We start from the raw sequence: 15,142 nt of genomic DNA, 5'->3' as shown, positions 1-15,142 counted from the left end.
AGAAGGAGACAATCCTTCTATTGATGCTATCAGTTTCAAGCTTTTACTCTCGCAATTCCATCCTCCATGTTGGTTTCTTCCTCAAATTCTTTCTTCCTCGCATAAATTTTATCTCCCACTATCTTCTTTGTACTTGAACTCTAGCTTTTGGCTTGTTTTTTCTTGCACGAATGCTTGTATCCCGTCTCTTGCTCTTGCATCGTTTGTTTCTCCAGGTGAAACCTTGAGTGAATGGGTGAAATCCTTGAATGATGGAAAACCTTGCATGAATGGGTGTTATGCATGAATGACAAGAATTCCATGAATGGGTGAAATGCATGAATGTTGGGAAACCTTGCATGAATTATTATAGATGAATTCTCCGTTTGTAGGGAAACCTTGAGTGAGTGGATGAATTATCCATTTGTAGGTGGCCTTGAGTGAATGGATGAATAATACGTTCATAGGGAAGCCTTGAGTGAGTGGAATAATTTGTATGAATGTAGGGCGAGCTTGCTTTTGAAATTTCTTTGTGTCTTTCTATAATATTGCAAATTCCCTTGCATACATATAGTTTGGCCCCTTTTGTATCAGATGGCTTATCCTTTGTAGCCTAGTTTTTTGCTTAAAAATTCCTTGACCTGGTACTGATGTCATTTTCAAAGTAGCCATGGCCATGCTCCTTTTTCTCCATCCTTTCTTTATTGAGGCGGTCCCTAATCTTAGTTTTTTATAGTATTTGATTGAATTTTAGCTGGCAATCCCTTGAAGGACTTGGAAACATAGGGTTTGTGTGTGAAATTGGTCAGAGACATGCAATAGGATACACAGTCCTTTGGTTAAGCATATAAGGGTAGGCCATGATGCCTTGGGGAATATATACTAAAGCAAGTTGTCATAGTCAAGAAAGCTATGTTCTAGTAGACACGCTTTTGTTCAAGAACGCAACATCCTTGACAACACCTCGACCTTTTAAAAGGCAGTTGATTTGGGGTCTTGGGACCTATCACCATCATTCTTTGGATTTTGAGAAGGCTTATGATGGGGATGAACGGTCCTTTCTAGAAGGCACCATGCAGAGGATGGGTTTTTCAAACAGGTGGATTTGGGGGGTCTTGGCCATGTATGCAAGGCGCACCAATCAGACGCTTATTGAAGGTCACATGGGGGGGATCCTTGCATTGTCCTGCTTAGTTTGACTATGTTTCCCCCTTGCTCCCTTCTTCTTTCTCTTTGTGGTAGAGGATTTGAATACTTTCTGTAGTAGTCACAGGTAGCAAGCCTCATTGAGTGCGGCTCTAGATCATCAAGAGAAGGAGAAACTAGACTCAGAGTTCACATATGACACGGCACTTTATGGAACACATGGCAAAGAGTCTAGAGGGAGTCCAAGGAGCCATTGAGAGTTATTGCTTGGCCTCTAGGGCTAAGATCAATTGGACCAAATTAGTGGCTTCCTCATAGCAGTAGTAGCTGAGGAGGTTCAAGAGATCTTTGATTGAAAGGCATCACTTCCAATGGATGCATGGACATACAATGAGATACCTAGGTTACCAGGTGGGCATTGACATTTTAGCAAAGCAATAAATTTTTGTTGCCCTCGTGATAGAGACTGTGTGGCACAAGCTTTTGTAGTGGAGCTTGGCCAAACTCTCTCTTGTAAAGTAGGGCCCTTGTGGCTAACTACGTCCTCCTAGCTATAGCATTGTACATAGCCTTTTTGTTGGTGAAGGGCACATCTTACCATAACCATAAAGTGGGGAAAAATTTCAATGAAAGCTATATTTTATCAATCATAGATACGAGAAGAGACAAGCTAGAAAAAGCCTGTGAAAACGTGGAATACCTTTAATCAATCATCCACATGAGAAGGGACATGCTAGAACAATTCTATGAAAATGTGGAACGAGAGACATTGTGGCAGGAGAAGGAAAGTGTGTTGCAAAGCCTTTAAAATCTAATTGGTCCCATTGATATTTTGCCAAAAGCTTGCAAATTTATTTTCAAAATCTTCAAGTATGCCAATTGGAAGGTTGTTGAATTTTAGGGAAAAAAGTCTTTTGTAGACAAGGAAAGGGGTTGAAGTTTGATTTGTATGGGACCAGAAGGAAGAAAGGGAAAAGAAGGGGCACAACGAATGTAATTGCCAATTGCAACTTTCTCAGAATAAGCCCCAATTTAATGAAAAACCTAGGGTATGCAATGTGAATTTTTAAATTGACTTGTATTTTCTATTTTGCTCATATTTTATGCCATTCTAGCTATAACTTGCAAATTCATGAACAAAAATTGCAAGAATGTGAGCACAAAAGTTTTGTGTTTTCAAAAAAAGGTTTTTTTGAGAATAATAAATAAGCCAATGTGGGGTGTTGGGACATGTGAAGAGGATCTAAAAGGGCAAGTAATCAAGGTTTTGGACTATTTCTTGAGGTTTTACATTGAGACTTGACCAATATGCAAGGAAAGGCGAGTGATAGACAAAGCATGCGGGGGGGAGGTCACAAAGAAATTGACAAAGATGCAAGGAAATGTGAGTGATAGAGAAGGTGGGGGTCACAAAAAAATTGAAATTTATGGGTACGTGGTCTACCTTGACCAGATAAACACAAATTTAGAGGTAATGAAACCTTTTAAATTTACATAGTCCCAGCCATATTTTGTGGAAAAACCCTGCAGATCTGTCTGCAAAACTAAATATGCGGACTTGGGAGGAAGTTTTAGAATTTATGAGGAAAAAGATTTTTGTAGGAAAGGGGATAGAGTGTGAATGAGGAAGTAGAAAAATAACAGCTACATAATTTGACAATGGCAAGTTTAGTCAATAAGAAAGTCAATGCAACAACATAATTGTTTTAAATTCGGCAAGTACAATTCAGTGGTGAAAAAAAAGCCACAAGGGATATGGAAAAAGAAAAGGGAACATAATTTCGCAATGGGTCAAGGCAATGTTTGAAAATTGGCGAGAGTGGACCCAAAAAAAAAGGCTTACGTCAGGGGGGGACTTGCAGTGTTCATGAAAACTGGGTTTTGTGACAGGTGAACGAAAGAATTTGGATGTTGACTTGAAGGAGTCTGTAGAGCCCATGGGGAATCCTCACCTCAAATGGAAGTGGTTGAGTGGCAAAGCCACAAGTCATATTTATCCAAGGCAAAGGACCTATACCTCCTATCAAAGTTGATGGGGGCGAGAAGGTAATTTTTATGAAAGTTGATGGGTGACCACCTTGAAGTGCCTTGGATATAGAGGAGGTTGATCCACAGGGTAGAACCAACGGTCAAAGGTCAATCCTCCAAGTGCTAGCAACTTCGGTAGTTAAAAGAAATGGAGGCCACAAAGACTTGCAATTTTTTTTTGCCGTTATAGTTATAAATTGTGTGAAACCTCCACAGGAAAAAAAAAAAGAAACCACCCATGGCCCACTACGAGGGGCACATCTCGTTGGGGCCGGGAGCACAACTGGTGGGGGGGGTACGCTAAGAGGGAGAAGGATTTTACGAGGTGTTGTGGATGAGATGTTATAACTTTTCACGTGAAGGCCTGGCCCTGGGGAGGATCTAAGGGGCAGGTTGTACGAGCAAGTGTAGTGGGAAGACTTAGCCAAAAGTGTACTACAAACATAGTATTGATAGTACACTCTCATCATTCATGTTCTTCTTCGTTTTCATCATCATCTTCTTCGTTTTCTTCTTCTTTGCTTTTCGGTCGGTCACCTTAGCTTTTCGCCATGGCTTCTCTATTTATTCCCTCTTCCCTTCCTTCCTCGCTTTTATATCATCTCCATAGCTTCCCCCTCTCCCCCATTCAACCCCTCCGCCATGCCTCGCCCTCGCCCCCCCCTCCTCCTTCCCCTCCTCCTCCTCCTCCTCCCCCTCCTTGCTTCCTCCCTCTCCTTATCCCACGATTCCTCCCCCCCCGACCAGCCCAACCTCCGCTCCAAGAGCTTGATCTTAGTCAAGATCTATTGCCTCATCATCATCTTCTTCATTACCTTCCTTGGTGGCGTTTCTCCTTACTATTACCGATGGAACCAGGCTGTCCTCGTTTTGGGCACCCAGTTTGCGGGTGGGGTGTTCCTTGGCACTGCTATGATGCACTTCTTGAGCGATTCTAGTCAAACCTTCCAGGACAGATCGAGCAAAAGCTACCCATTTGCAGAGATGCTGGCTTGTGCTGGTTACCTTCTTACGATGCTGGCCGACATCATAGTTCAACGGATCTTTGTGAAAGAAGTCATCGCAGGCCGGTTAGACATCGAGATGACTGGCGTCAAGCCTCCGAGCAGCAAAGGTATGTGGAAGATAGGATTCTCAAATGTTTCTTCGCTTCGAATTTCTGAGTGCCTGTAGACTTTGGAAATAATTGCAACATTAGCTCAGACACTGACTAACACTTCCTCTTGCTGTAAAGTGTCAGAGACGGTAGCGGATGCAGGAGATAAGTGCGAGTGCTGTGATCAAAGTCTCAACGCTTGCAAAGTATGTACTCATCTTGAATTCCCATGTGTTGCATTGTTTTTGTTTTTTGCCAAATTTGTCTTGCCTGTTTTAAATTATGGATTTAACTAGTTTCGCCATTTTCCTTTTTTATGTCCGCAACAAAGGCTGTTCGAAAAGATTTTGTATTATCCCCTGCAATCACAATCAGAAATCTGCTTTGGAAACAATTCTCCTTTGTTATCTAGGCTGCGTGCTCTGGTTTCAAAAGTCTGGAATAAATGACTCTAAAAGCTTTATGATTCGAGCTGTTGCGAATTTGTAACCTTGTTAATGTTTGTCTTGCAAGCAGTGTGCAGAAGCTGAGTCAGGGATCAATGAACAGGCAAAGTCGTTTGTGAAGGCAACATTAGTGAGGACAACTTCGTTTGGAGACACGATACTTTTGATACTGGCTCTCTGCTTCCACTCTGTGTTTGAAGGAATTGCAATTGGGGTAGCTGGTATGTTTAGCAGCAGATTCAATTTTGCAGTTTGTCTTCCCTTTGATTAATCTCCTTTTTCAGGAAGATAATATGGACAGCATGAAAGAAAGAGCTTTTGACTTTTTAATGTTTATATCATATTTGTATGTGAAATGCAGAGACATCAAATGATGCATGGAGATCATTGTGGACAATCTCTCTTCACAAGATTTTTGCTGCCATTGCCATGGGTATAGCTCTCCTCCGAATGATCCCAGAGCGACCACTTTTCCTGTGTGCAGCATACTCCTTTGCTTTTGCTATTTCGAGTCCCATTGGTGTGGCCATTGGCATCATAATCGATTCTACTACTCAGGGTGCTGTTGCTGACTGGATGTATGCCATCGCCATGGGACTGGCTTGTGGTGTTTTCATCTATGTGGCTATTAATCATTTACTTGCTAAAGGTTATGTTCCACCATGCGAAGTTCAAGTGGACACTCCTTTCTATAAGTTTCTTGCTGTGACACTTGGGGTTGCTGTCCTAGCTGTTGTAATGATATGGGACTGAACCACATTTTTATATATATGGGTTTTTTGTTAAAACTTGTTAAATTGTGCTCTCTTGCTTTGGTGTATATATAGCTTAGCCTCTTCTTAGTTACCAAACTATGTAGCCTAGCCTCTTAGTCACTGAACTACATAGCCTAGCCTATACATGTCATAAATGACTTTTTGCAAGCTATAGATAGTGCCATAAGTTGTCTTGGTAAGCAACTCCTTATTCATAGGGCCTATTGCAATCTCTGTCTTAAATAATACGTTGAAAAGTTAGTGTAGCTAATATATTTACTTGAGAATAGCATGCACATTGATGAAGTTATTCTAATGGTCACACACTTGGATTAAAACACACAGAAAATTTCCATATTGGGGGGACCTATTGTTATGTACATTTAAAATGTGAACATGTGTGCACTTCCACGCATGTTCACATGTCCTAGGTTGTAGGTAGACCATTATAATGTACATTGAAAATGTGAACATGCGGATGCACTCATAGGTTGGGGATCCCTAGAGATTGACATGCTACTCGAGGTATACCAAGCATTGAGAGTGATGGACAGATTATCTAATCTTGAAAAGTAATCAAATATTGCATGTGGAAGAGTTGTGATCTGAAAATGATGATCAGAAGAATGGATAAACTGAATGCATGATTGGAAGATGGGGTTGAGAGAGAGAGAGAGAGAGAGAGAGAGAGAGAGAGAGAGAGCCACAAGGTGATTAAGTGTGTGGACAAGGGTGAGAGAGAGAGAGAGAGAGAGAGAGCCACAAGGTGATTGTGTAAACTATCCTTCAAAGGAAGAAAAGAGGATTGTGTAGAGGGAGAGGACAAGGCCATCCACGTAAAAGACACCTCCACAGAGGAGTGATCTTTGTGGTTGATTTTCATAAAATTATGTAGTGGAATCTTTTGGGAGGTCCGAGTTTCCCATAATGATGAGATAGGAAACACTACTTGAGTTTCCCATAATGGTGAGATAGGAAACACTACTTTTTAAAAAGTTGAGCAGGTGGACCTAGAAATTGTCAAGTTCAACAAAAGTTGGATTCTGTAGTGTACATTCTTTTCAAATGGGCGGACATTTATGAGAACTTATACAAAACATTTGTACTCATATTTAAATAAGGAGCAATAAAGAGATATACGGTTCCAATGTGTAAAATAATGAAAATGTAGAAGTTAGTGGAAATGGGTAGGAAGAGAGGGATGGAAAGGAAAAGGAGAGGGAAAGAGAGGGTCGAGGGGTGAAATCCGGGCTACCCTTTGGGTTTGAATGGGTTTCTCCAAAAAGCACTAGTCTATGTCACCCAAGAAACCAATTGAATTTCTCCCCTTGGCAAGGGGAATGGCCTAATTTGCTGAAATTCAGGACCTTTAGGAATGCTAATTGGGAGTATCGGCGAACAAACTAGTGGCGGCGAACAAACTAGTGGTGGAATTATTGAGTGCTATTCAAAGCCATGAGCAAAGTTAATACAAAAACATGTGTAGGTAAGAATGAAGAGTGAGAGCATTTAAACACACATTTACAATAATAACAAGGAAGGGGCTATTGATATTTGTGATGAAGGCACAATAATAACAAGGAAGGGGCTATTGATATTTGTGATGAAGGCATGTGAATGACTAAGCCCTAGATTAAGGTAGGTACCAAAGAAGCAATGAGTGTGAATTTTCAAAGCGGGATTGCTTTTACCATGGAAAGCACGTAGAGTTGAAGTGTCCATTAGACAACTTCAATCGTCAAACATTAATTTGGTAAATGAATTCAACGACGGAGAATGCAATCTTTATGAGGTAGTAGGCGAAAGAGAGTGACACTCACATGGCATGAGTGTCTTGAGAAAGGAAGCACCACACCACACGCTATGATAGGAGGTTGAGAACGAGAGGCTACACACATTCAATAAGGGAGAGAAAGTGCAAGTCTGCTTGTGTGACAAGGAAGGGCACTATGAAGGGGCACTAAAAGTTTGAATGTCTTTCGTGGATGAACCATTGCAAAACACTCGTAAAAAGTTGTGAAAGAGATGAGGTAGTTCACGATTGCTAGATAAACTATCCGAAACAATTGACCTGTCTGCATGGATTCTCATCACTGATAAACTATCCGTAGCGATCGACCTGTCTGCATGGATTCTCATCGAATCACACAAAGATCTCCATCCTTGAGCTGCCCAATAAGCGTCCGCTTTTGTTTATGGCTGTACTTCTGTATCCTGTTTTCCATTTTAATTGGTTACTCAATGGCAGACCCGCCATGTACGATAGCGCTGAACGCTTTTAAATCATGTCGTTCCTTCTGCTTCCAGCTTACTTCAACCACTCTTTCATTCTATAGATATTGATTTCATCATGCATTTTTTCCTTTTGTTCTCCTTGTTGAATCCTATTGAATCCGATCATCCAGAGTCAATACAGATATCGAGGGTAGGAAACTATATGGTTCGGATAAAACAGTTTCAGATTCTGGGCTTTGGGTTCACATGTTCCAGATACTTGATTCATTTGCTCCAGGCTCCAGTTTTACTTTCTCTGGGTTTTGGGCTCTGGACTCTGGGTTCATCTATATCTATCGGGTTTTGGCTTCAGTTATTCTGGTCTCCAAGTTGACTTTTTCTGAGTTCCTAGTGATATTTATGGGGTTTAGGCTTCACTTAATCTGGACTCCCAAGTTGACTTGTTCAGAGTTCCTTCTGGATTATTGCATGTGTAACTTGGGTTTTCGGTTCCAGGCTCTAGTTTCACATGTTCCGCATTCTCGATTCATTTTCTTTGGGCTTTTGCTTCACTTCCTCCGGGTTCCACGTTTTGGACTTGGATCTGTTGATTATGTATTAGGTTCCGGCTTTACTAGTTTGCTCTGTGGCTAATTTGTTTCTTGATAACGTCTTTAAGTATGTCTCCACGAATCTTTGTTGCTACAGATGTTGGTATTGGGATTGAATGTCTCATCCAGTCAGGGGTGATTTCCCACACACGTTAAATTGTATGTTGGGCTGAGAGAGAGAGAGAGAGAGAGAGAGAGAGAGAGAGATGCAAGACGTGAAAGGGATAGCTAGTGTGAAGAAGATGTGAAGCAGATAGCCATTGATCTATTGTGTGAGAGTAAAACCCCAATAGTTGATTCGCCAAGCCCAATCTATAACCCAATGGTACCCAAAAGTGAAGTATCACATTGTTTAGATGCAAGAACTCCTTGGGTATAATTATACCCACACAAGACACACATCAAGAGTTGGCGAGGCATGGGATTAGATATTACTGAGACACCAAGATCTCAAGTGGTCAAGGCTTATTACAATTAGAAAGGTCTAAATATAATTGTGACATTGGGACAATTTTAGAGCTGTCATAAGAAATCATTGACAACCTTTATAAGAAATCAATTTTAGAGCTGTCATAAGAAATCATAAGAAAATATTTATATCATAATATATAATATATAATTATTATAACCACACATAGTGTGGGTGGGGAGGTGGCGCGCTTCCTTCCCCAAAGAGTTATAATCCGAGGGAACGGGTCCTTCCCTGGATGCTGAGATAACACCGAGAATATAAACTCTGGGAATATTAGCACTGAGGATAAGTCTCGCAAATGGGTAAGAAACTAGCATATTACCTGAATGTCAATAGTTGTAATCGTAGTTGAACGTCGAGAGACAATATCTCATTGCCAATGTGACCTTGAGAGGATTTGAGTGTATCCTTGAGCGGGATGATTCCAACATTCTTAGATCGTTCAGTAGACTTTGGACAGCACAAAATTATAACTATCGTTAAAGGAAGTGAGCGTGCTCTCAACAGAAGCTGAATGGAAGAGGGAGAGAGAGAAACATAGAGCCACACAAGTTTTTGGTGGATCTAGAACACCCTAATCTTCTTTTTCATTCATTTATATATGTGTTTGAGTATTGTACATAACCGGGGTAAAGGCACAGTGACCTTTAACCCCCACAACCTCCCACTTAAAGGACAATGTGCCTTTAAGGGAGAACAACCAGTGAGCACACTATCCAATGCGTATCAATACACGACAATACTCAAACCGCTGACTAGGTAGACTCTTCGTCAACATATCTGCAGGGTTATCATCTGTGTGAACCTTGACAAGCTCTATGCGCTTGTCCTCAAGTACCTCCTTGATGAAATGGTACCTGACCTCAATGTGTTTGGTCTTTGCATGAAAGACCGGATTCCGTTCTAGCTGAATAGCACTCATGGAATCACTATGCAATGTCGGTACACCTGTATGAATCCCCAAATCTCCCACTAGCTGATCAAGCCATATAGCCTCCTTGCAACCCTCTGTGGCTGCAACATACTCAGCCTCTGTGGTAGACAAAGAAACGCACTTCTGTGCGCGAGACATCCACGACACTGCACCACCTGCAAAGGTGAACACATAACCAGAAGTGGATCTCCTACTATCCACGTGCCCTGCATAGTCTGAATCTGTGTACCCAAGTACACGCATATCTCCTCTACCAAAGCAGATGCACATCTCCTTGGTACCCTTCATGTACCTCACGATGCACTTTACTGCCTCCTAATGCCTCTTTCCTGGATTAGCCATATACCGGCTAACAACTCCCAGTGCAAATGTAATGTCTGGTCTAGTAGCTATCATAGCATACATAAGACTCCCAACCGCTGATGCATAAGGAACCTTGGCCATCATGGCCCTCTCCTCACGTGATTTGGGACTATCTGTATGACTCAGTTTCACATATGGAGGCAATGGAGTACTCATTGCCTTCCCCCCCTCCATATTGAAAAGCTGCAATACTTTTGTAACATATTCCTTCTGTGAAAGCCAAAGGAGTTTCCTACTCCGATCACGCGCGATGTGCATACCAAGAATATGACTTGCAAGTCCCAAATCCTTCATATCAAAGGCCTCATGCAACTTGGCCTTTAATGCATCTAGCTCATAAGTATTCTTGCTAGCCAATAGCATATTATCCACATATAGTGCCAGGAGTATCAGGCTATAATCCTTAGCCCTTTTAGTGTAGAGGCAGTGATCAATTTCACTCCTTCTAAAACCCTGGGACTGAATGAAAGCATCAAACTTCTGATACCATTCTCTAGGCGCTTGCTTAAGACCATAGAGACTCTTCTTCTACTTGCAAACTAAATGCTCTTTGCTCTTTTCTTCAAAGCCTTCCGGCTGCACCATGTAAATTTCCTCATGCAGATCCCCATGTAAGAAAGCTGTCTTGACATCCATCTGCATAAGCTCCATATCCTCTGCTGCCACTAGTCCAAGCATGCAATCAAGTGTGGTCATCTTCACAACTGGAGAGAATATCTCATCAAAGTTCACACCCTTCTCTTGCTTGAACCCTTTAGCGACGACCAAACGGGCCTTGTACCTAGGCACATCATCACCTGTGACCTTCATCTTATAGACCCATTTACATGGCAATGCTTTCTTTCCATGTGGCAAAGAAACCAAGTCCCAAGTCTTATTCTTCATAAGTGAACTCATCTCTGATTGCATAGCATACTCCCACTTGCGTTGATCCTCGTACATCATAGCCTCTCTATAGCAAGAAGGCTCCCCGAAATCAATAAGCATCACATAGTCTACCCTTGGAACAAACCTATCAGGCAGTCTAGACACTCGAGATGATCTTCTCAAGGGCATTTCAGCTTGCTGTCCCACCTGCATTTAGCCACATTTGGATCATCATTTCCACCAATAGATGATCCATCATCTACCCTTGATTGTATACCTGTGGAAGTTTTCTTGCACATTTGGTGCATGGACACCTTGCTGTCTACCAACATATGCAGGTGGATTCACGTCCTAGAAAGTGATTCTCCTAATTTCCACATCCCTCATGGGTGCCTTATGCATCTTCTTCTCATTGAAGGCTACATCATGGCTGCGTATGATCTTCTTTTCTTCTGGATCCCAGAGACGATAGCCCATCTCTCCACTTTCACCATAACCCACAAAGATGCATTTCCTAGACTTAGGATCTAGCTTCTTTCAAAGCTCTTTTGGCACATGTGCATATGCCTCACACCCAAATATATGCAAATGAGAGTAAGAGGGCTTCTTGCCACTCCAGGTCTCTTCAGGAATACGACCATCCAAACTCTTACTAGGTGATCTATTGATCATGTGCACTGCAGTCTTCATTACCTCAGCCCAAAAACCACTAGAAAGACTTGCATTGGAAAACATGCATTGCAACCTTTCTTGAATGGTACGGTTCATCTTTTCTGCAACTGGATTTTGCTCTAGAGTACGAGGGGATGTGAGCTCCCTCTTAATCCCACATGTATCATAGAAATGCTGAAAGTCATGAGAGAGATACTCTCCACCATTGTCAGTCCGTAGGCATTTAAGCGTTCTACTTGACTGATTCTCAACCAAGGCCAGCCATTTCTGAAATACCTGGAACACATCACTCTTCGAAGCTATAGCATAAGCCCACACTTTCCTAGTTGCATCATCAATGAATGTCACATAGTATTCATCCCCGCCTAATGACCGTGTAGGCATGGGACCACATATGTCTGCATGCACCAAATCAAGCTTTTCAAACTCTTTCTTTCCCCTTCTTTTATGGGCTGATTTAGTCTGCTTCCCATAGAGATAGTGCTCACAAAATTCAAAATCAGAGAAACTCAAATGCGGTCCATAACCCAAACGGCATAAGAGTTTCATCCCATTTAAGCTCATATGGCCCAACCGGTAATGCCATAAAGAAGTGCTTGGCTGCTCGGTTATTGCAACAACATGATCAAACACCCCTGATACATGTAAGGGATACAAAGTCCCACACTTGGCACCCCTGGCCAAAAGCATGGAGCCCTTTTGAATTTTCCAACTCTGAGAACCAAAGATGGTCTGAAAACTAGCATCATCTAGCTGACTCATTGCAATGAGACTCTTGGTCAGCTTAGGCACATGTCTCACATTTATCAAAATAAATGCAGACCCATTTGCAAAAGAAAACTTTATGTCACCTAGTGCCACTATGTCACATGCATAGTCATTTCCAAGATGCACACAACCTATCTTTCCACTGTCATAAGTGGAGAACCATTCCCTATGGAGAGTAACATGGAATGAAGCACCAGAATCCAAAATCCAATCTTGGGAATATGCGTCATCTAAAGTGGTAAGCAACTCTGCAGATAAACTAGACATGAAGAGAATGTCATTGTCACTATCATGTGTGACTGCATTGATCTCCTCGATCTTCACTTTTCCTTTGTCCTCCCTTGGACTCTCTTCCTTCTGATTTGCACCCCAATTTGCATTTTTTTTCTTATCCTTTTGCTCTCTTTTAAGCTTGTAGCAATCCTTTTTCATGTGGCCCTTCTTGCCACAATAGTGACACTCAATGTTCCGTGCCCTGGACTTGCTATGAGACTTCCCTCTTTCTTGAAACTTCCCCCTGGACTGTGATCTACCCCTTTGCACATTTAAGGATGCATCTTGCTTGTTGCCTTCCATTGACTTCTGTCTAATCTCCTCGGCCAACAAGCTACCAACCACATCATCAAAGTTCAATACTCCACCAAGTGGAGAGTTATTGATAGCAGTTTGGAAAGTATCCCATGAGGATGGTAATGAGCATAAGAGAAATATTGCCCTCATTTTTGCATCGAAATTCAGCTTTTGAGCTTGAAGCTAATTGAAAATGATATTAAATTCATTCAAGTGCAAAGCTATGGATACTCCCTCCTCCATGTGCAGCTCAAACAATGTCTTCATGAGATAGACTTTGTTTGAGGCAGTCTCTTTCTCATATGTAGCACACAGCTTTTTCCATAAAGGTTCCGTAGTCTTTTCAGTGACTACTGTGAAATAAACTGTCTCCCCAAGATGAAGTCTAATTGTAGACTTTGCCAATGCATCCAACTCATTCCATTCATCTGTGGACATAGCTGCAGGCTTAGCTGCAATCCCTTGCAAGGGTTTTATCTACTTCTTTTAAATAAGCACATCCCTTATCTGTTCTTTCCACAAAGAAAAGTTTGTCCCATCAAACTTTTTAATGCTGAAAAACATGGAAGAGGATGCCATGATGCAAATAAAGCAAAATCCCAAATGCTAGTGCCTGCAAGAGAGAATCACACCAAATACCAGGTGCACCCAAATGTGTATGCCACAATAGAGTGAAATATCACGAAAACTCAAAGCTCAAAGCATCAAAAGATACAGCTGACTCATGTGCATGTACTATGCATCCATATGAGCAAATCTGGCCCAAAATAAAATGCCAACTGCAATGGCAATCCAAAATGCCAATAAGTGCCAAATGGCTCAAGCATAAACACCGTGCATGGGCATATGCATTAACAATATCTCATCCAAGAGAGCTTATCACTATCAGTGCATCAACTGCAATGTGTCAAAGCTATCCCTCAGCATAAAATAGCATCCATGTGCAAAGCATCCATAAAAAATAGCATCCCACAAGGCAATCTGGGCTTATCGGCGCATCCAATAAGAATCGCAATTGGATCCAAATGGCTTATAAATCATCCACTACAACCCAATGCATACCACGAATGAGCACACACAGCTCAAACTGTAACCAGAGTGATGTGCATAAGGTATGCTCAAGAAATCATGGTCCCACAGCAATGACCGCTACTGAAAATAGAACCTGAGATGCCTCAAAACATGGGTGCCATTCCATAATCGGACTCAGCAAGACAATCTGCAAATATCTCTCTTCTGCTGGAACTCCAAAATCCCAACCGATGAGTGAGAAATGGGAGTCAACACTTATCCACTGCCATGTGGGATAAATCTAAGGTTTCAAAACCTTAGAATGAAAAATGCATAACAGAGAGACAAAATCAAATACACATAGATCTATAACTTTGAAAATACTCCACCGAATCGTGCAAGAATTGATAGATAGGGGTTTTTAGGCATCCGGAATGCAATGGGACAGACGGTTTTGGAAACCATGGTCCTAATTACTGGGTCCAACACACGGACTAAAAAAAGTTTTTGGAAACTGAACTGCTTGTAAACTCCACCGGAGTGCGAATGATGAACAATATAGAAGTTCTAGGACCTCTTGAGTCCACTGGAAGTGTCAAATCTGCAAATGGTTCCTCCAAACTTGAGTTCCAACACGGGTAGAAAAATGTTGAAACTGACATAGTGAGTCTAAAATCCAACGAAATGATGCCAAATTCAAGAATGAAGGTTTTTCCAAGCTCTGAAGTGAAATGGACACCAAAAGCAAGCAATGGTTGCCTCTACAAGTTAACACGGAGTCTCTATCGTCGGACGAAACAGGGAAAAGCTAAAAAAATGACTTTTCCTTTGAAAACAATTAATAGGCTCTCAAAACCACTTCGCAAAACCAAAGTGACTTTTCCAAAGGTTACTTCAAGGTCTCTGCGCACTCAGATGGAAGTAAAGTCACCCACAAAGCTTCCCACAGAGCTTGTCCTTCCTCCCTTAGAGTTGCTGAGCTTCCAGGCATTCATGCACGCTCAGCTAGATCACCCAGGCTCTGATACCAGTTGAGAGTGCTCTCAACAGAAGTAGAATGGAAGAGGGAGAGAGAGAAATAGAGAGCCACACAAGTTTTTGGTGGGTGCAGAACACCCTAATCTTCTTTTTCATTCATTTATATATGTGTTTGAGTATTGTACATAATCGAGGTAAAGGTACAGTGACCTTTAACCCCCATAGGAAGTCC

The 15,142-nt window shown here is 41.7% G+C and overlaps 1 protein-coding gene across 2 annotated transcripts; it reads left to right on the top strand.

Annotated features, from left to right (window-relative positions):
- The first annotated feature begins 3,710 nt into the window (after positions 1 to 3,710).
- Positions 3,711 to 5,483, top strand: LOC147879786 (zinc transporter 11-like). 2 transcript variants are annotated; one of them, XM_087372111.1, is made up of 4 exons: positions 3,711 to 4,267; positions 4,394 to 4,455; positions 4,766 to 4,916; positions 5,057 to 5,483. In XM_087372111.1, exons 1-4 carry the CDS (start codon positions 3,796 to 3,798, stop codon positions 5,446 to 5,448), a joined length of 1,077 nt encoding a protein of 358 aa, XP_087228237.1. In that variant the 5' UTR covers positions 3,711 to 3,795; the 3' UTR covers positions 5,449 to 5,483. The 2 variants fall into 2 exon arrangements, with proteins under 2 accessions (XP_087228237.1, XP_087228236.1); XM_087372110.1 differs by having other exon boundaries at positions 3,716 to 4,267; positions 4,388 to 4,455.
- Positions 5,484 to 15,142: the final 9,659 nt, after the last annotated feature.

The sequence above is a fragment of the Dipteris shenzhenensis genome, chromosome 33 (assembly GCF_047967505.1).
Source record: "Dipteris shenzhenensis isolate YYH24624 ecotype China chromosome 33, Dip_SZ_1.0, whole genome shotgun sequence".
Lineage (NCBI taxonomy): Eukaryota > Viridiplantae > Streptophyta > Polypodiopsida > Gleicheniales > Dipteridaceae > Dipteris > Dipteris shenzhenensis.
The sequence above is the reverse complement of the archived record's forward strand: the minus strand, read 5'-3'. Positions and strand labels throughout refer to the sequence as shown.